Below are 18,054 nucleotides of genomic sequence, written 5' to 3' on the forward strand. Positions count from 1 at the left end.
GCCCGCGCTTGTTTCTTGGAAGCGGGCGGCGGGTATGCGCGGAGGAGGCAAGGGCTGCCGGAGCGGCCTTGAGTCGCAAAGGTCGACGAACACGACACCCTCCCTTGTTCATTTTGTGATCGTCAAGGACCATCTACCCTACCCTCTCTCTACCATGAATTCTGGACCACGGTAGTTACCAGAATTACATTAAAGGAACAAACTTTCACCCCAAGAAGCTGGCAATACATGAGTCCCTGCCATCGGAAATTATTTCTGTTGGCGCCACAATTTATTAATGCGAAAGCATTAAATGTTTGGGTCGCGTCATCAAAACCTGTCCGCAAGATGATGAAGTCCAGTAAAGATAAATGTGCAAAAGTTTGAATGTGCTTGTGCGTAATGAGATTTTGCTGTAAGAAATATTTAGTTCATGAGTAGCGGTTATTTAATTACACATGAAAATTACACTTGTATGTCGAAGTATCCACGCTCGTCGATATAGCACATGGACGTCAAAATAGCCACGGACGTCGATATAGTATGTGGACGTTTTGATTTCGCATTGCTGCAATGCGGGTCGCCGCAGCGATGCCGATGTTTTTGCTCCTTCGATTTGAATGTGTTAACAACGAATTGTGCGAGGAACTAGCATTCGAGATTACCTCTTCTTTTGCCTCTTTGCTGAACTTGTGCTGTACGTAGAGATGACCGACAATCTCAGGCATCACGTTGTTCACGGTACCAACGCACTTTTCCCACCTCGGACTGTCGGTGACAACCCCCGAAATCGCTTGCGATAGCTCGAAGGAAGCATTTCGAAACTGCTCAGAAGCATGCGCTGCCCGTGCCTTCATGATTTGCAGGCCGGCGTAGTTGTACAACGTCTTTCTGGAAAGAAAATTGGAAGCAGGCCGCTGCGTTTAGGGCAGAGGATAATTCAAGCATCCCTGTAGCGCACAAACATTTCAAGCTTTGTATTTAGGGTAGCGTTCAAGCGACAGGATTATTACTGTGCGTGAGATGTACTGATTATTTTGTTTTAATGCGAAAGATTGTACAGAAAACCACAGCAATGACAAGTAAAATAGGCTGACGTCATAAACTGGCCGTATGACGCACACAGCAAGCCGAGCACCACCACTTCAGTCATATACATGTTTGTTCGTCTGTAGATACCCCGCAGTGGCCGACCACAATGTGACGCCAGTTTTCCCGACTCCATTCGCACCAAAATTGTGAGCAGCCGTTTGTCGTACAGCGTTCCGGTTGGTGTCATACGATTCTTGTTGGATATAGCCAACATGGGCTATAGTCAGTTTGGTGGCCAGCTTGCGACACGGATTCGAACCGATGACATATGCACCTTAAATTGTATGCCTTCTCAGACTACCTCTTGTGATCTTCGAAACACGTAGCGCGAAAAAAAAACACAGAAAAGGTGAAGACAGGACAGACAAGACAAGACAGGTGTTGTACCTCTTGTGACCCTAAAGACGCGGGTTCGATCTCGGCTCCAGCGGCCGAATTTCGATGGAGGTGAAATTCTAGAGGCCTGTGTACTGTGTGATGTCAACGCACGTTAAAGAACCCCAGGTGGTCGAAATTTCCGGAGCCCTTCACTACGGCGACCCTCGTAGTCTTAGACACTTTGGGACGTCAAACCCTAATAAACCAATAAACCAAACCTTCATTTTTAACCACTCTCCATTTAACCTTTCTCAATTATATCTACTTCCCTTTCCTTCAAAGACTAGTTTTGGCTGCACATCGTCCAATATTTCTACATGCTCCAGTGCCCCTTCAGCCAGAAACAATATATCGGAGAAACTGGGCAAACAATGAGTGCCAAATTAAACGGGCACCGGGCTGACACAACACGGAATGAACAGAAGGCAGTGTCGACCCATTTTAATCAGCGCCATCACAAATTCGATGAACTCAAATGGTTCATTCTTCAGTCAGGCTTCAAATCGACTAGGGACAGAAAATATAGAGAAGCATTCCTAATCCACAAATTTAAAACACTGCAACCAACAGGGATTAACATGTCCAGAGGAAACCTGGAATCTCTCAGGTACATTCCAGGGTTAGCATAATTTTAAATTTACAAATGTCTTGCACGTGGTCAGACCATTTTCTAGAACCTCGCATAAGTATATTATCGCTCTTTGCACCCTTCCCACGTCATATCTTCCACCACATTTCCGGCCTTCTCACCCTCTCCCTTTGTTCACCTCTTTTTCTTTTTTTTTCTTCTTTTCCCCTAATCCCCTACTATCAGTTCTCGGAACCATGGCATTCCTGTTACCCCCTATGCCCCCACCTTTTGGCTTTCTCTGAACTCGAGCCGTCCCCCCCCCCCCCCCCGCCTTGTCCTTCCTTAGAAATGCCCCCCTTTCTTTCTCCTTCCAGTGCCAGCCTATTTTCTTTGCCTTGTTCACATTTCCCTGTGCCACGCTGACTAATCCTCTTATCTGAGCTTTACAGGTCCACCCAGCGCCTCCCCCCCGTCGCAGCCCCTTCAAAGCCTTTGTTCATTACACCCCCCCCCCCCCCCCCCCCGGATATAAGTTTTTCCACTATAGCAGCTTAACGAATCAAGATTCACCTCCCTCCCCTTCCTGACACGCATCCCTCCTCTCACAACACTTTCCTTCCACCACCCGGGGCATTCCTCCTCGGAGCGAAGGCCCTATTTAATCCCTGCCAATGATGAACGCTTTGCCCAGACGAAGACAAGTCCTCTTGTCGAAACGTTGGCTCAAGCAACCTGAGGTTTTCCTCTCCCTTGTTCATTTTGTGATCCCTTTCCTCTAGTGCCTAATAGGAAACCGGAGTGTTGTTCTAGTTAAATGTGGAAGCTGACGAAATGAGTGACTAGCATCCCGAAACCAATAAACTGCTTCGAGGATTCAAAGAGTGCAGATAGCTCTGGTCCGCAGGCGTTCTGTACGCCTGTTTTTTTTTTTTCGTTTTGAACACAGTGAATGCCACGAGTGTTTGACTGGGCTTCTGTTTCGTTTTTGTTTGCATACACTCTTAAACACGAATACGCCTATGTGGGAGTCAAAAAGGAGTAAGTTGTCCTCTGGCGCACTCTCTTAAGGGAGTGAGCTAGAGAGTACAGCGTACTCCCTTTTTACTCCTCTCTGCTAAGATTCTAGGTTTATATTTGTAAAAGCCAGAGCAGTGGGGGAAAATGGGGAGGGGGAGAATATTTGGCTGGGACGGAGTTTCTTGCCAGGATGACCAAAGCATGTGCCCGTCGCGAATCGAAAGAGAATTCGATGCTTCTTTCACTTTGTTTCCTTACGATGAGAGTTACTTAGACGGAATTAAAAGTCGGGAGCACAGTTAAGAAGGCTACCTAGTCTAGGATTTTGCAGTTGTCGACCAGTTACATGCCAGGCCACGGCGCTGCTTACCGATGCCTTGAGACACCACTGTGAACAAGACATCACAGCAGCATCCACAAGTGACGCGGACGAACAGTTGTTTAAAATCAATACGGCGCGACTACATGATGGTCCGAACGATAATCTTCACCGCCAGATAAAAAGTGGTCCGATATTATGTGATTTCTGAGACGTACCCAAAGGGGGGAAAATGCTTTGCGCGTACAGAAGCGGGTTTGACATATTCTGCGTTAGCATAGTGGCTATTCAGCACTACCGAGGATACGTTTTTAGAAGAGGGGCAAATTTTTGGACACCCACGTTCCAGGTCTTATGCCGGAAGTGGTCTAGTCAAGGTGTTACATTGGGTCGCTGGTCTGCGGATGGTATGTGTAAATGTAGAGCAAAAGGGCTTCCGTCAGTTCAGCCGTGAACTCTGTTCCCCTGTCCTTGATTGGCACGCCGTGCCAATCGGACGTGTTCGACAAATCATTTTGCAGCTTTGGCTGCAGTACAATTCAGTCCGGCAAGGCTTTCGCTTCTTCGTATTGGTCAGGCAGTCGGTCGCCACTATTATTCATTTTTTTTTCCAGAAGTAAACATACGGAAGGGGTCGAGTAGGCGCACACCGATCTGATGAAAAGGCATTGCTGCCATACGGCTCAGAAGTCGTGCAGGCCAGGTGATTGGGGTTTTCTGTTGCTAGACTGTCTCGGCTGGTTCTCACGTAATATGTGACGTGAACGGATAGCCGTGGTCACTCATATATCTCTTGAATTCGATAAAGGGCGCGAGTAAACTCAAGATGGCCAGCTATCTCGAGTTACACATGGATTAGATTTTTCTAATCACATTCTTTTTTCAGTGGCAAAAATTGTTTCGAATACTCTCTCAATGTTATAATAATATGCTTCTGCAGCTTCTCGACGTTATAATATTGTGACATCATAACAGGGCAGATTCCAAGTATTCAATGTGCGGAGAAAATATTCTTTCTTCTTAATGTCATCGAAAAAAAGTTAATTTTTTCTACTTACGGGTCGGCACATTCAAGAAAGACGTTTAGCCTTTCGTAGTAGTTCAGTGCGTACAATTCAACTGTCTCGTTCTCATTTAGAGTGATATTTGCTTTCGAAAATTCCTTCCTTAGTGAACTGAGAAGTGGCACCTGGCAAAATAATGAAAATAAACGTAGAAATCTTAACATTTCAGCCGCCAGAGGCAATGCACTGGTGGCAAGAAAGCGCCTTCGCATTCTGCATAAGTTTCCCTGACAGGCGTGCTAAGGCGGGAGGTTGCAGAGCTTTATGTGCTGAAAATGCAATGGAGGCAGAAGAAAAAACAAACACATGCCGCCGGTGGGATCCGAACCTGGTTGTTTTTTCTTCTGCTTTTCTAATCAATTAGCTTTAAGCGATAGCACATTCAGTAATGTTCTAAATTGATCAACACCACAAAATAAATAAATCAATTTTTAAAAAATCCCCTGTGCCCCTTGGTTTCTGTGGCTGTTGGCTTTTTTCATATTTATAACGAGCCCCTCATTCCCCTTCCCTTGTTTGCTTATATATATATATATATATATATATAAGCAAAGGAGGAGTGCGCCCCACACGAAAAAAAAATGAAGTGTGCGCAGTACAGGTAAGTAGTGGTTCCCACCCCCCTTATTTCTTTGTTTTTATATTTTTTCTTCTACTTTTGTGTTTCTCGCTCACCTGTTCTGTGCCCATCCCTATAAAAGGGGAAACATCAGCAAAGACAAACCACTCTTGAAGAAGATTGGTGTTCAGATCGAAACGTCGAGTCAAATAAATATGTTTATTTTAACAAAGCGTATACTTTGCTCTATACTCCTGTCAGCAGTCAAGTACTTCATGCTCTCGCAACCTCTATATACATAACGTGATTGCGCGCTTGCGCTACTGTATGCATGCCAGCAGTAAAGGTTCTTTTCGAACGTGCTTTCTCACCCGCTTGCCGGTGGCGCAGTACACTCTCAACACAAAATGCGTAAAAAGGAAGGAGGGTGTCCTCTATTGCCCTCCCATTACGGGGCCGGGTATGCTGCCCAAGCCCTGGGATGGATTTCAATCACTAAAAATACGATATACTTACGGTTGGCAACAGCGACAAAGTTCCTCTTCATAACCATGGAAGTTATAGCAGTTATGAAAATTTGGACCAAGGTTTTAATCTCCGCTATTTGTTTACCTCAGGACCATCACTGCCGTGTTTAAAAGTCTCCTCCCATTGCTAACCGAATCAAGTTACTATGCTTTGCAGTGGGAATACACTGTGTTGCCAAGAATAAGCATTCCGTACTTTTAGTGATCGAAATCTACTTCGCGAATTGGACAGCATATCCTACCCCTAAAAAAGAGTGCGTTATAGGAGAGCTCACTCCCCTTTTCCTCCTATTTGCCTTATATCTGTGTACAATGTACAAACTGGACCTCTCAATACAATCATCGACTGCAGTGACACGTAATTGCTCACGTGAGTGAAATTTTCCTGGAGCTCCCCGATGGTAGTTCTGTGGTAAATTTTCAGGAGGTCTCGCCTTTCTTCGGGAGGATCCGTCAGCTGGAAAGAAATGATGTAAAATCTAGTTACAAAAACATGTATGCTCGATGACTATAAGTGGCAACAATATTACGCTGGAAATTTCTTGTGCATATATTTGGCGTATACAAAATAAAATGGCCTCGGCGTATGGCGCATGCCTCGAGCGCAACGTAACATTGTTGGTAACGAAGGAGAATGCGCAAAATGTCACCTGAATGTTTACACTCTCACATATGTCAGTCTTAGTTTATATTACTATAAACAGACGTGTCTGTCGTGTGTTCCACTAAATTCATTTCCAATTCATGGAATGCGTATTTCTGACTGCTTGTAGCGGTTGGTTGTAGTTCGTGTCTTGGACAGAGAGATGCGGAACGAAGTGCGCCTGGCTTAGCAAATACGGCCGCATCTTTCGCAGCGTGCAATTTCAGGTTGCCAAAGTGTTGGCTTCAGAGACATTTGTCGGAACAGAAGTGGCCGCTAGAGCGTATAAGTGCAAGAATTTGGACTAACTACATTTGTATTACTACCTCTAAGCTATTTCAGAAAACGCTTGCATCGTTTGAAGGTAAAACAGACAGCGGGAAGGGAACTGCTGTGCAGTCTTCAAAAATGAACTGGCATGCTGAGATAGGCCGAAGAACACGGAAATGCGGCGCGAACCCTTTACAAAAATGACTTTTGAGCTTCAGTTGACAACTTGTTGAGCTCTTGCTGAATCAACTGGAAATCAACATGAACATAATGCATGTTGAGCCCACTCAACACCTGGTAAACAAAATTTTTGTTGAACGTAGTCAACACATTAGTTGTTGAAAAGTTTATTTGAATTTACGTTGAATCGAGCCTCGTGGCCTCCGTGTCTAAGCCTAACGAAATAAAATTAGTTCGACTTCCGTCGTGTGAGCAAAACCATATCACATTATACATATTAAGAACGCATGCAGCACCAGTTAAGGCTCTCGTAAGCCGCTCAAAGTCATTTTCTTGCATAGAAAAAAGTGCTAGTGGTGCAATATGCTTTTTCAGGCATAACTACTTCGGAGGATTCGTATGCGCGTGGATTCAAAGGGCGGCTAATTAGCGCATTATTTCTGTTTATGAATGAATCAAAAGTCTTCAACTTAACAGAACGTCGCATGTGAACTTGATTACTTCTACTATACATAAAATAAATAAATATTGCCACCTGGTGTTCTCAGGTCGCGCTGAAGTGTCTTCGAAGACGTTGAAAAAGAAGACCTTGAAGTGTCTCTCGCTGGCTGGCTGCCGTATTCTGCTGGTTAGCGACCTGTCGTCCTATCTCCCGTTACATATTTTGGTGAAGGTGCGGGGTAAAGATCCCTGTATATGTCTCATACTCCTCCGGATACCCTGGGCTCCAGTCCTTCGCTAGTGGACACCCCTGTGCACCGTGCTAGCCGGAGAAACCAAGGCCTACCTCCCGAACACGGGCCCTTGGAGTCTGCCAGAGCACCCACCCATCGACCTGTCATGCAAGCTGCAGCCTACTACACCTTGCAGAATCCGCGACTGCCCAAGCCATTCCATGGCAGTCAGCTTGAGGACGTCGAAGACTGGCTGGTCGAGTTTGAACGGGTGGCCTCGTACAACCAGTTGGACGACGCCGCTAAACTTCGAAACGTCTTCTTTAGCCTGGAGGATGATGCACGTACCTGGTACGAAAACTGAGAAGACGCCTTAACGTCATGGCACGAGTTCCGCCGACGCTTGCTGGAGACCTACACCAGCACGGATCGTCGAGAACGGGCTGAATGGGCTTTGCAGTCTCGCATTCAGATGCCGAATGAGGCTATGACCATGTACGTGGAGGATATGACTCGGCTCTTACGGCGAGCTGACCCGGCCATGCCCGAAGAGAAAAAGGTGCGCCAACTCATGCGTGGCGTTAAAGAACAACTGTTCGCTGGCCTCGTGCGCAGTCCACCAGGGACTGTTGCCGAGTTTTTTACGGAAGCGGTCACGATGGACAAGATGCTACGACAGGCCGGTACTCGCCGCTTCGGCTGCAGAACCGTTTCCTACCTTCGGGGCTAACCCTGATCTCCGCGAGCTGATCCGCTCAGTTGTGCGGGAAGAGCTCCAGACGCTATTCGGTACTCCCCTGCCGACGGCCGGCTCTCTCGCTAGCCTCGTCCGCGAAGAGGTTCAAGCCTTGAGGCCTTCGTTCCCGTCCGTTGACACGCCACCTTTTTCTACGGAGTGCCGTCGGCCAACGTATGTTGAAGCCTTGCGACGTCCTGCGCCCTCTTCAGCGCAGTTCCCTCCGTCCAATCAAGGCTCGCTGTTTTCCGCACACCCCGACACGTACTACATCGACAATCGACGATCGCCCCAGCGGAAGACGGACCTGTGGCGTGCTCCAGATCGGCGGCGTCTCTGCTTTCACTGCGGGGAACCCGGTCATCTGTATCGCCAGTGGCCGTATCGACAGCTTAGGCTGCAGGGGTTCCCTGTCGACATGCCCCGCCCACCAAGAAGTCCACGACCCCGGGAGATCGAAGATTACGTGGCTCAGCAACGCATGGCGACAATTCCCCAGCGGCAGTCTCGGTCTCCATCATCACGCCGACCTTCGCCACAGCCCCAAAGCTCCTCCTGGATGGCGCAGAGACGGTCGCCAAGCCCCCGCCGGGAAACTAAAGAGAGCGACCTGCGGGGGCGAGGCCGCTGGCAATCGATGCGTACAAGACGCGAACAGCGACTGATAGCGATTTAAAGGCAACGACTGCAGTACCTGAACTCGGAGATCGATTCTCGTTGGATATACCCGTGCTTCTCGACGGCTATAAGAGTGCTTTGGTGGACACTGGCGCTGATTTCTCGATTTTAAGCGGAAAGCTAGCGGCGCTTCTTAAAAAGGTAATGACGCTATCGTCCGGCACGCAGATTCGCACGGCTGGCGGACATGTAACTACGCTTGGCCTATGCACGGCACGAGTCCAAGTTCGCACCTCCACATTTGTTGTCAGGTGCCTAGTTCTACCTGACTGCTCCCGTGACTGTATCCTTGGCGTTGATTTTCTCTGGGAGTATAGAGCTATTATTGACCTCCGAAAGCGCACTGTCACATTTTCTACCGAGAAAGCTGATGTTTCCTCCGAGGACTGTCAACGCCGCGCCGCCCTTCGAATATCTACCGAGAGCGTTTGGATTCCGCCACGCGCCAGTGATTTTGTGAGTGTTCACTGCGACGGACTACTTAAGGGGCAGCGGTCGCAGAAGGCAACCTGTCCCTTTTCCTCACCCACGGCGTCTGCTCAGCGCGAAGTCTCATCCATCTCCGCGACGGCTGCTCTGAGCTCCTGGTGACTAGCTTCTCTAACGAGCCGCGGCACCTTTTTTGTGCTACTGCCATCGCATTCGCCGACCCGTTAGCGGAGGTTTCTGAATGTTTCGCGTTCGAAGCTGTTAGACCTGCGCGCCCATCCCTTGACGCTCTTGACATCAACCCGGACCATTCGGTGACTCAACAGCGAGAACTACGTGCCATTCTACTGTAATACGCTACCTGTTTCGCTTCTTCGTCGAAAGTCCGGCAAACGGCTCTTCTGAAGCACCGCATCATTACGCCCGACGATGCCCGCCCTATCCATCAGCAGCCGTACCGTATCTCACCGAAGGAGCGTGAGGCGATCCAAACGCAGGTGAAGGAGATGCTTTCAGATGGAATCATTCAACCTTCCAGCAGCCCCTGGTCGTCACCTGTCGTGCTGGTGAAGAAAAAGGATGGGACATTCCGCTTCTTCGTTGATTATCGAAAACTGAACAACATCACTAAAAAAGACGTCTACCCACTGCCTCGTATCGACGGCTATCTCGACAGACTTCTTCCCGCCAAGTACTTCTCCTCCATTGATTTAAAGACTGGGTACTGGCAGATAGAGGTCGACGAGCGGGACCGCGAAAAAACGGCTTTCAGCGTCAGCAACTTTCCAGCGGATGATGAATACCGTTCTCGCTGGACTCAAATGGCAAACTTGTTTGGTTTATCTCGATGATGTAGTCGTGTTTTCCGAAACCTTTGCCGAACACCTGGAACGCCTGAGGATGGTATTAGATGCCCTCCGATCGGCCGACTTAACGCTAAAGCCCGAGAAGTGCCACTTTGGGTACAAAGAGTTGAAGTTTCTCGGTCACCTTGTGAGTGCCGATGGCGTTAAGCCCGACCCCGAGAAAACTGCTGCTGTCGCCGACTTTCCTGTTCCTACAACAAAGAAAAGTGTGCAACGTTTTTTGGGCCTGTGCGCATGTTACCGTCGCTTCGTCGCCGACTTTTTCAAGATTGCCGCACCCCTGCACCACCCTACGCGCGATGATACACAGCTCGTGTGGGCCGGCGAGCAACAGGAGGCTTTTGCCGAGCTGCGCAGACGACTGCTAACAACCCCTGTTCTTGCGCACTTTGATGAAGAGGCTGGAACCGAAGTCCACACCGACGCCAGCAACGTCGGCCTCGGCGCCGTACTCGTCCAACACCAAGGTGGCGTGGAACGTGTCATCGCGTATGCAAGCCGCACGTTTTCTCGCTCTGAAACAAACTATTCAACCACAGAAAAAGAATGCCTTGCGGTTGTGTGGGCAACCATGAATCTACAGCCGCCCGTTCAAAGTAGTTTTGCCGACCACCATTCTTTGTGCTGGCTTGCCAATCTTCGCGACCCATCGGGACGCTTAGCCCGATGGAGCCTCCGCCTCCAAGAATTCGACTACACCATTGCGCACAAATCTGGCGAGACGCACGAAGACGCTGACACACTCTCTCGCGCACCTGTCGGGTTAGCCGATGATAGCATAGAGGACGAGAGTGGTTTTATTGTAGTTGTTAGCGACTTAGACTTAATGACCCGACAGCGAGTTGACCCAGACCTGCGACCTATCATTCATTATCTGGAGGGATGAGCTTCTGACGTACCCCGACCATTTTTTTAACAGCGCGAAAATACAACGACGTTTACACACACAACAACACGAGTGCTGTGTTCTAGGAACCTGCCGGCGTTCTGCCTACGGAACGGCATTTTGTTTAAGAAAAACTCCAGCACTGTTGACCGAGCACACCTCCTCGTCGTTCCGGCAGATCTCCGCGCCGATATCCTACTTGCTTGTCACGACGAGCCGACCTCCGGCCACTTGGGCTTTGCCCGCACACTTGCAAGCGTGCGCCAGGCGTATTATTGCCCCAAACTGTCTCACGCCGTCCAACGTTACGTCAGAGGCTGCCGCGAGTGCCAACGTTGTAAGGCGCCTCCTCTCAAGCCAGCGGGTTTGCTCCAACCTATTGAACCGCCTCGGACGCCGTTTGATCAAGTCGGCATCGATCTTCTGGGCCCATTCCCTGTGTCATCGTCCGGTCATAAATGGATCATAGTCGCGACCGACTATTTAACAAGGTATGCGGAAACTAAGGCAGTAGAGCGCGGCACGTCATCTGAGATCGCCCAGTTTTTTATGCAACAAATCGTGCGGCGTCATGGCGCACCGTCCCACGTAATCACTGATCGAGGTACGGCGTTTACGGCACAGCTCATGCGCGACGTATTCGAGCTCAGTCACACGAACCATCGCAAAACCACTGCCTATCACCCACAGACGAACGGGCTCACAGAGAGACTCAACAGAACGATCGCCGACATGATCGCAATGTACATAGACTCGCAGCACAAAACCTGGGACAAGATTCTCCCGTACGTCACATACGCCTACAACACGGCCACCCAGGAGACGACTCGATTTACACCATTTCGTCCGGTCTATGGACGTGACGTTCAGACGATGCTGGATGCAATGCTTCCATGCTGCACTGATGACCACCACTCACGCCAGACGCCGAGCAGTTCGCTCAGCGCGCCGAGGAAGCACGTCGACTTGCCCGTATTCACATTCAGCGGCAGCGGAGCACGGATGCGCGCCGCTACAACCTCCGTCATCGGCACGTCGAATACCATCCCGGTGACCAAGTTTGGGTGTGGACCCCGGTACGCCGCCCAGGCTTGTCTGAAAAACTGCTGTGCCGTTACTTTGGACTTTACAGACTTTTGCGCCGCGTCACAGAAGTGACCCAAGAAGTTCTTCCTGACGGGACTGTGCAGCCTCAGCGTCGCCCATCCACCTATGAGGTCGTGCACGTAGTCCGCGTTAAACCGTACTTCACGCGGTAATGGAGAGTACGCTCAGTGTTCCGCTAGTTGTCGCGTGGGACACCTTCGCCCACCTCCCTTATACATTTTTGTGTGCTTGTGCTGTTGTTTCGTTTTTTTCCCTTCCATTGCTCGTACTGCAGCCTCGCTTTTATGTTTTTCTTTTTTTTTTGTGGGGGAGGGGGAGTAATGCCACCTGGTGTTCTCAGGTGGCGCTCAAGTGTCTTCGAAGACGTTGAAGTAGAAGACGTTGAAGTGTCTCGCCCTGGCTGGCTGCCGTATTCTGCTGGTTAGCGACCTGTCGCCCTATCTCCCGTTGCAATATTAATACTAATATTTCAAATAACTTTTCTGATCGGCAGGCCACTACCTGCGCAGATCCGGACACCACTGTGTAGGAGTATATAGGGGTAAAGCTGGGATGGCCTTTAAGATAGAAAAGTTATGAACTCTAGCTGAGTCAGTTCATGCTATAGCCCCGTGTGCTATTCTGTTTCATTCTATTTATCGGATTGTTGTACCAGGCGAAAGTGTATGTATTTATGTATGTATGCATTCATGTTAGCACATTTGTGTTTGTGCGTATGTGTGGAGCACTACGCGACTGGGGATGTCAGCGTCACGTTAACGTCTAGAAGGGGAGGTTGGTTGCTGGTTCGTCCGTGCAGAACTCAATCGCCTGAAGACGGCTTCGGTGGCCGGTCGCGACCGCATTTCAAATAAAATGCTTAGGAACTTAGACGACCCATTCATTCATGCTCTTACCGACTATCTTCAAGAATGTTGGGCCAGCTTTATCATCCCTCAGGAGTGAAAATGCGCGAATCTAGTCCTCATTCCCAAGCCGGGCAAACCACCAACCTTGGCCAACCTCCGCCCCATCTCTCTCACGTCCTGCGTTGGGAAGCTGATGGAACACGTTATCCACACCAGACTTTTAAGATACCTCGAAGACAACCATCTACTACCAGACGCATTGTTCGGCTTCCGCCCTCATTTAGCGGCCACGCACATTATGCTTCTTCTCCATCACCAGGTGGTCATGAAACGTATACTAGACACGAAAGTCATCGTCGGCCTCCATGTTGCCAAGGCATTCGACAACGTCCTCCATGAACCGATCCTTCAACAACTTCAGGCTCTCGGTGTCGGTCATCGCACGTATGCGTACGTTCGAGATTTCCTCTCCGACCGCACAGTACAGCTAAACGCCGGCACAGGAGATCCTTCCATCATTCCTTCCATCAAACCGTGGCACGCCCTAGGGCTTCATGCTTTCGCCGATGCTTTTTAACGTTGCATTAATAGGCCTGCCCAAGCTACTCGCCGACATCCCTCACCTGCACCACAGCATTTATGCTGACGACCTCACACTTTGGATCACGCACGGCAGTGACGGCCAGATAGAAGAGACTCTGCAGACCGCAATCAAATGGATCGGAGATTACCTCATGAAAGTTGGCCTCACCTGCTCGGCGATAAAATCAGAGTATGTAATCATCCCGTCCCCGGGAAGACACCCTTCAAAGATACATCCTGAGATCAACCTCCAGGTGCAAGGCAACCCGATCCCTCGTACAGATCACATCAGGATCTTAGGCTTACACTTACAGGCCAACGGTAGCAACGACAGATCGGATGCCCCCTTAAGCAAGTTTCCAACAAACATCATGGTATGCAAAAGTCCAACCTCCTGCGCCTCGTTCAAGCCTTCATCTGCTCCCGCATCACCAACTCGGCACCCTACCTACGTCTCACTCGTGCCGAAAGCGAACGGCTAGAGGCGTCACTCCGAAAAGCGTTCAAGACGGCCCTGGGTCTTCCAATGTCCATAAGCTCATGGCTTTCGGAATCTCGTATACCGTGAGCGAACTTATCGAAGCAACCCTCACTGCCCAATACGAGCGGCTCTCACTCACACACGCTGGCCGAGCGGTACTGCAGCAAGTTCGGATCTCCCCGCCGAGAGCGGCCCCAAGTTATGCTGAACTCATCCCGGAATATCGCCTAAATCACCGCATCCCTTCCATTCCCAAACGGATGCACCCGGCACACCATGCCCAGAGACGGGCCGACCGTGCACGTCAATTCGAGAAACGCTTCAGTGGACGTCCGGACGTCACGTATACGGACGCATCTTACCATCCCTTGAAGCCAGCGACGGTGGCGGTAGCTCTCGCCCCTCACCGCAGCTGGTACACAGCCTGCAGCATTCGCAATGCAGAAACAGTCACCGCAGCAGAGGAGGTTGCCATTGCGCTAGCCGACCCTAATACCAAAATCGTCATCAGTGATTCTCAACAGGCTATACGCAACTACGATGCTGGCCGTATCTCTTGCCAGGCGTTACACATTCTCCTTTCTACTGCACCCTCTTCCACCTCTCGCTTACTTCTTTGGGCTCCAGCCCACGAGTCGCTCAGCGGAAACGTCCAGGCGCACACTCTAGCCCGACATCTCAGCTGCCGAGCCGAGTGAATAATCAGCTTCCCTGTTTCCTCTGACACAAATATCTCACGCGCTTCTCTACTCACCCCCTACACGGACATACTCCAGCACTTCCGGCTCGAAAGATGTCTCCATCCTTCCGCACACCATGATCTAACGAGACACGAGGCCGTCCAATGGCGCAAACTACAAACCGGCTGTTTTCCAAACCCCCTCTTATACAGCAGGATCTTTTCGCAACAGATAGACCCGATGTGCAAACACTGCTCAACTCCGGCCACTCTCATACACACGGTGTGGACTTGTTCACGTTACAAAACAAACAACTCAAACACCCCAGAGACATGGGAGTCTCTCCTGCGTACTTCTGAGCCAGCAGACCAACGCCGGCTCATCCGGTGCGCGGTGGAGGCCGCGACATCCCAAGGAATTCCCGCGACCTCCTCTAAGCCAGCGCAACCGGTCCTTGGACTGGTCCACCGTTTCTGGTTCTGGGTGTAATAAGAGAGATTACCACCACCACGTCACGTTAATGAGAAATTTGAGCGATAAACGTGAATATACCGACGAAAATGACATCGGTAGTTGGTCCATCTGGCGCAATACAAATGTATTCCTAGAATTTTTATTTTACCACAGCCAAGATTCAGAATCACGTGTTTATGCACCCCAGTGATTTCAACATGAATTCGACATAAAAGCAATGCAGAAAGTCTGTGGAGAATGCTCAACTCTAGCACGGTGGCCACATTTCGGTTGGGTTTAAACTCGGACTGAATTATTCACCAACACTAGGCCATCCTGGACCCCACACAAATTCAACATGGCATGTTGATTCTGCTGATGAGAACTCCAACGCTGTCGCACGAATCATTTTTGTAAGGGACTGCCTGCGTTTAAAAGAGAAACTAAACAATAAAACTAACTAACCAGCGTGAACCCACAGCTAATTAACTGACAGGATGACTGACTTACTAAGTAAATAAATATGTTAAATGCACAGTTACTAAGGTATGCTCGTCTTATCGTGAACAAAAAGAAGGTTCTTCGGTTCTCACATTGGCCAACTGTCCTTCGAAGTTCACAATCGTGTCAGAAACATCCTTTAGCTCATCTTCAGTGAGGTTGGGTTCCATAAAACTCAGTGCGCTTTGGATGAGTTTCTTGTACGCATCAATTATTTCCTTGTTCTCTTCTTCCTCTGGATGTAACAGCTCGTTTCTGCCCACTGGGCTGAATTCTATCTGATCGAGCTGAAAACAGAGTAATCGTACGTTAGTTTGCGAGTGCAATCAGCCGGGGATTGTGCAGTTTTTTTTTTTAATACATTCAGCATTAGAAGCCTGATTGAGGAAAAAAATGCGTCATTGGTGACATAATTCTCAGGACCGTAAGTAACGTCACTATACCGGAATCGACGGCACCAGACCGGATATGACAACTATAAGTTTCGATGTATCTTCTTTTAGTCCGCGTGGTTACCTCTAGACACTTTCGAGGAAGCATCTAACAACGATCTAGATGAGCCGAAACGATGTCCAGTTGTGGGCAGGTAGACGCACAAAGGACCGCAAACACAGCCTTGAAGAAGTGACACAAACCTCGATATAAAGGCACCAACACACGAGGTAATTAGGTTCTCTCACATCATGAGTGACAGTTTGCCAATATCCCTCAAGAGTGAAATGAACAGCTCCTGTATCTTACCGCTACTCACCAATGGTGCAGAAACATGGAGGCTAACCAACAGGGTACAGCTTAAGTTACGGACAACGCCGCGATGTATGAAAAAAAAATAATGGGTTTAACGTCAAGAGACCGGAAGAGGGCAGAGTGGGTGAGGGAAGAAACGCGGTTTAATCGCGCCCTAGTCGAAATGAAGAGGAAGAAATGAGCTTGGGCAGGGCATCTAATGCGAAGGCAAGATAGTCTCAGGTCCTTAAAGGTAACGCAGCGGATTCCAAGAAAAGGCAAGCGTAGCAGAGGGCGGCAGAAAGCTAGATGGGCGGGTAAGGTTCAGAAGTTTGCGGGGATACGGTGGCCACAACTGGCAAAGGACAGGGTTAATTGGAGAGAAATGGGAGAGGCCTTTGCCCTGCAGTGGGCGTAGTAAGGCTGATGATGATGATGAATGTAATTAGGTGTCTGAGTGATTTCTTTCTTTCTGAACTGTAGAGGTTACAAGGTTTGCAACTATGAGGAAAAGGCTGGAGACTAAGTGTAGCTGAAGACACAGCTACAATATAAACATGAATACACCTATATGACAGTAAAAAGGAAGTAAGTTGCCCCCCACACCTTTTTTTAAAGGGTGTTCCTAGAGGACAACTTTACTCCGTTTTTACACCTTTCTATTTAGAGTGTAGGAAAACGGCTTCGCTGTCGGTTTAATCATATCAGTGTTCTGTCAGGGCAACGCGCATATTCTTGAAAAGAAAGTAGAATTTGTTTCAAAGTGCTGTTGACTGCGTATTAAGCTGGTAATCAGAGACAAAATGGCTGCCACGCTCCCCCTCAGAGCTATCTTTCATGTCAATGCTGGTTTCCATTTACGCACATTTGGAAAAACTGCGACCTTTGCCTAAGTTGTCGGCTTTTAAATTCGACCCCTAACCACAGACGACCGCATGAGGTTTTCTTGCCGAGTCCGTTTCTTTCAGCAAAAAGAAGAATAAAAGGAGCGGTTAAATGTTCACCTCAATTCTTGACGCAGCCTGCTTACCCCAATGATGTTAGAATTGAGGTTCTTGGCATCTCTGTCAACATGAACGGAAAGCACGGTGAAGATTGTAGTCTTGTTCAGCACCTCGGTGCAATTTGCGAACATTATCTCGGTGTCGTTGGTTATCGGCCAGTGAGTGAGGCCAGACAAGTTCATTATTGCCCTCATCACATCGGGCTGGTCTCCTAACTCTGGAACAGCTGAAAAAATAAAGTGCATGCACATGTGTACAAACGGATGCATTAATAGATACGCGCTGCGCATACAGCCCTCGACAAGTTAACTTGAAACGATCGCGCGGCAATCTGAAAGTACTGCTGGAGCCGTGTAGCTACACGAACATGAAACTAAAGCGAGATAAGAAACGTAGGGCAGAAAAATTAATCCCTGCGGCAAGGTCCTCGAGCGTTTTCAGCTCTCATACCTTTTATGATGCTTCTTCTTTCTTTAGCTTCGTTTTGCAAATGTGCCTTCATAAACGCTCTCAACGTTGGTAAGTTCAAAACAAAAGAAGGCGTCCCTGGTGCCGGTGTTTATCTCGATAGTAAATCAATGAACAAATAAATTGTAAGATCACGGTTTAATGTAATGAACCGGAACAATGAGATCCGCGGCGAGAACAGTCCGAGGTCGGTTAGGGCAAGCACAGACAAGCGCTGCGATAGCAATTCTGACGTCATGGAAAGCGCACTGACGTCACTGATGATGTCAGCGCGCTGTTTCTGAAGTTCAAAGCCATGCGCCCCACGTGATGGCAGCCAAGGCAACTGGAACCGCT

The 18,054-nt window shown here is 49.0% G+C and overlaps 1 protein-coding gene and 1 pseudogene across 3 annotated transcripts in view; one reads left to right on the plus strand and one right to left on the minus strand.

The window, feature by feature from the left end:
- LOC149366072 (membrane metallo-endopeptidase-like 1) overlaps positions 1–18,054 on the minus strand; it is a 63,675-nt gene that overhangs the window by 30,425 nt on the left and 15,196 nt on the right. For 2 of the 3 annotated variants that reach the window (XM_089548252.1, XM_089548225.1), the window contains 5 exons: positions 17,277–17,476; positions 15,613–15,807; positions 5,877–5,963; positions 4,415–4,545; positions 645–870 (listed from right to left, as the gene is read on the minus strand). In XM_089548252.1, the coding sequence (XP_089404378.1) occupies positions 645–870; positions 4,415–4,545; positions 5,877–5,963; positions 15,613–15,807; positions 17,277–17,476 (839 nt within the window). Of the gene's footprint in view, positions 1–644; positions 871–4,414; positions 4,546–5,876; positions 5,964–15,612; positions 15,808–17,276; positions 17,477–18,054 lie in introns of those variants that run through there. The other variant, XM_089548235.1, reaches the window with a different exon arrangement.
- LOC149366073 (uncharacterized) lies at positions 7,296–15,003 on the plus strand (annotated as a pseudogene).

The sequence above is a fragment of the Amblyomma mixtum genome, chromosome 1 (assembly GCF_055824585.1).
Source record: "Amblyomma mixtum isolate Tamu chromosome 1, ASM5582458v1, whole genome shotgun sequence".
In the NCBI taxonomy this organism is placed as follows: domain Eukaryota; kingdom Metazoa; phylum Arthropoda; class Arachnida; order Ixodida; family Ixodidae; genus Amblyomma; species Amblyomma mixtum.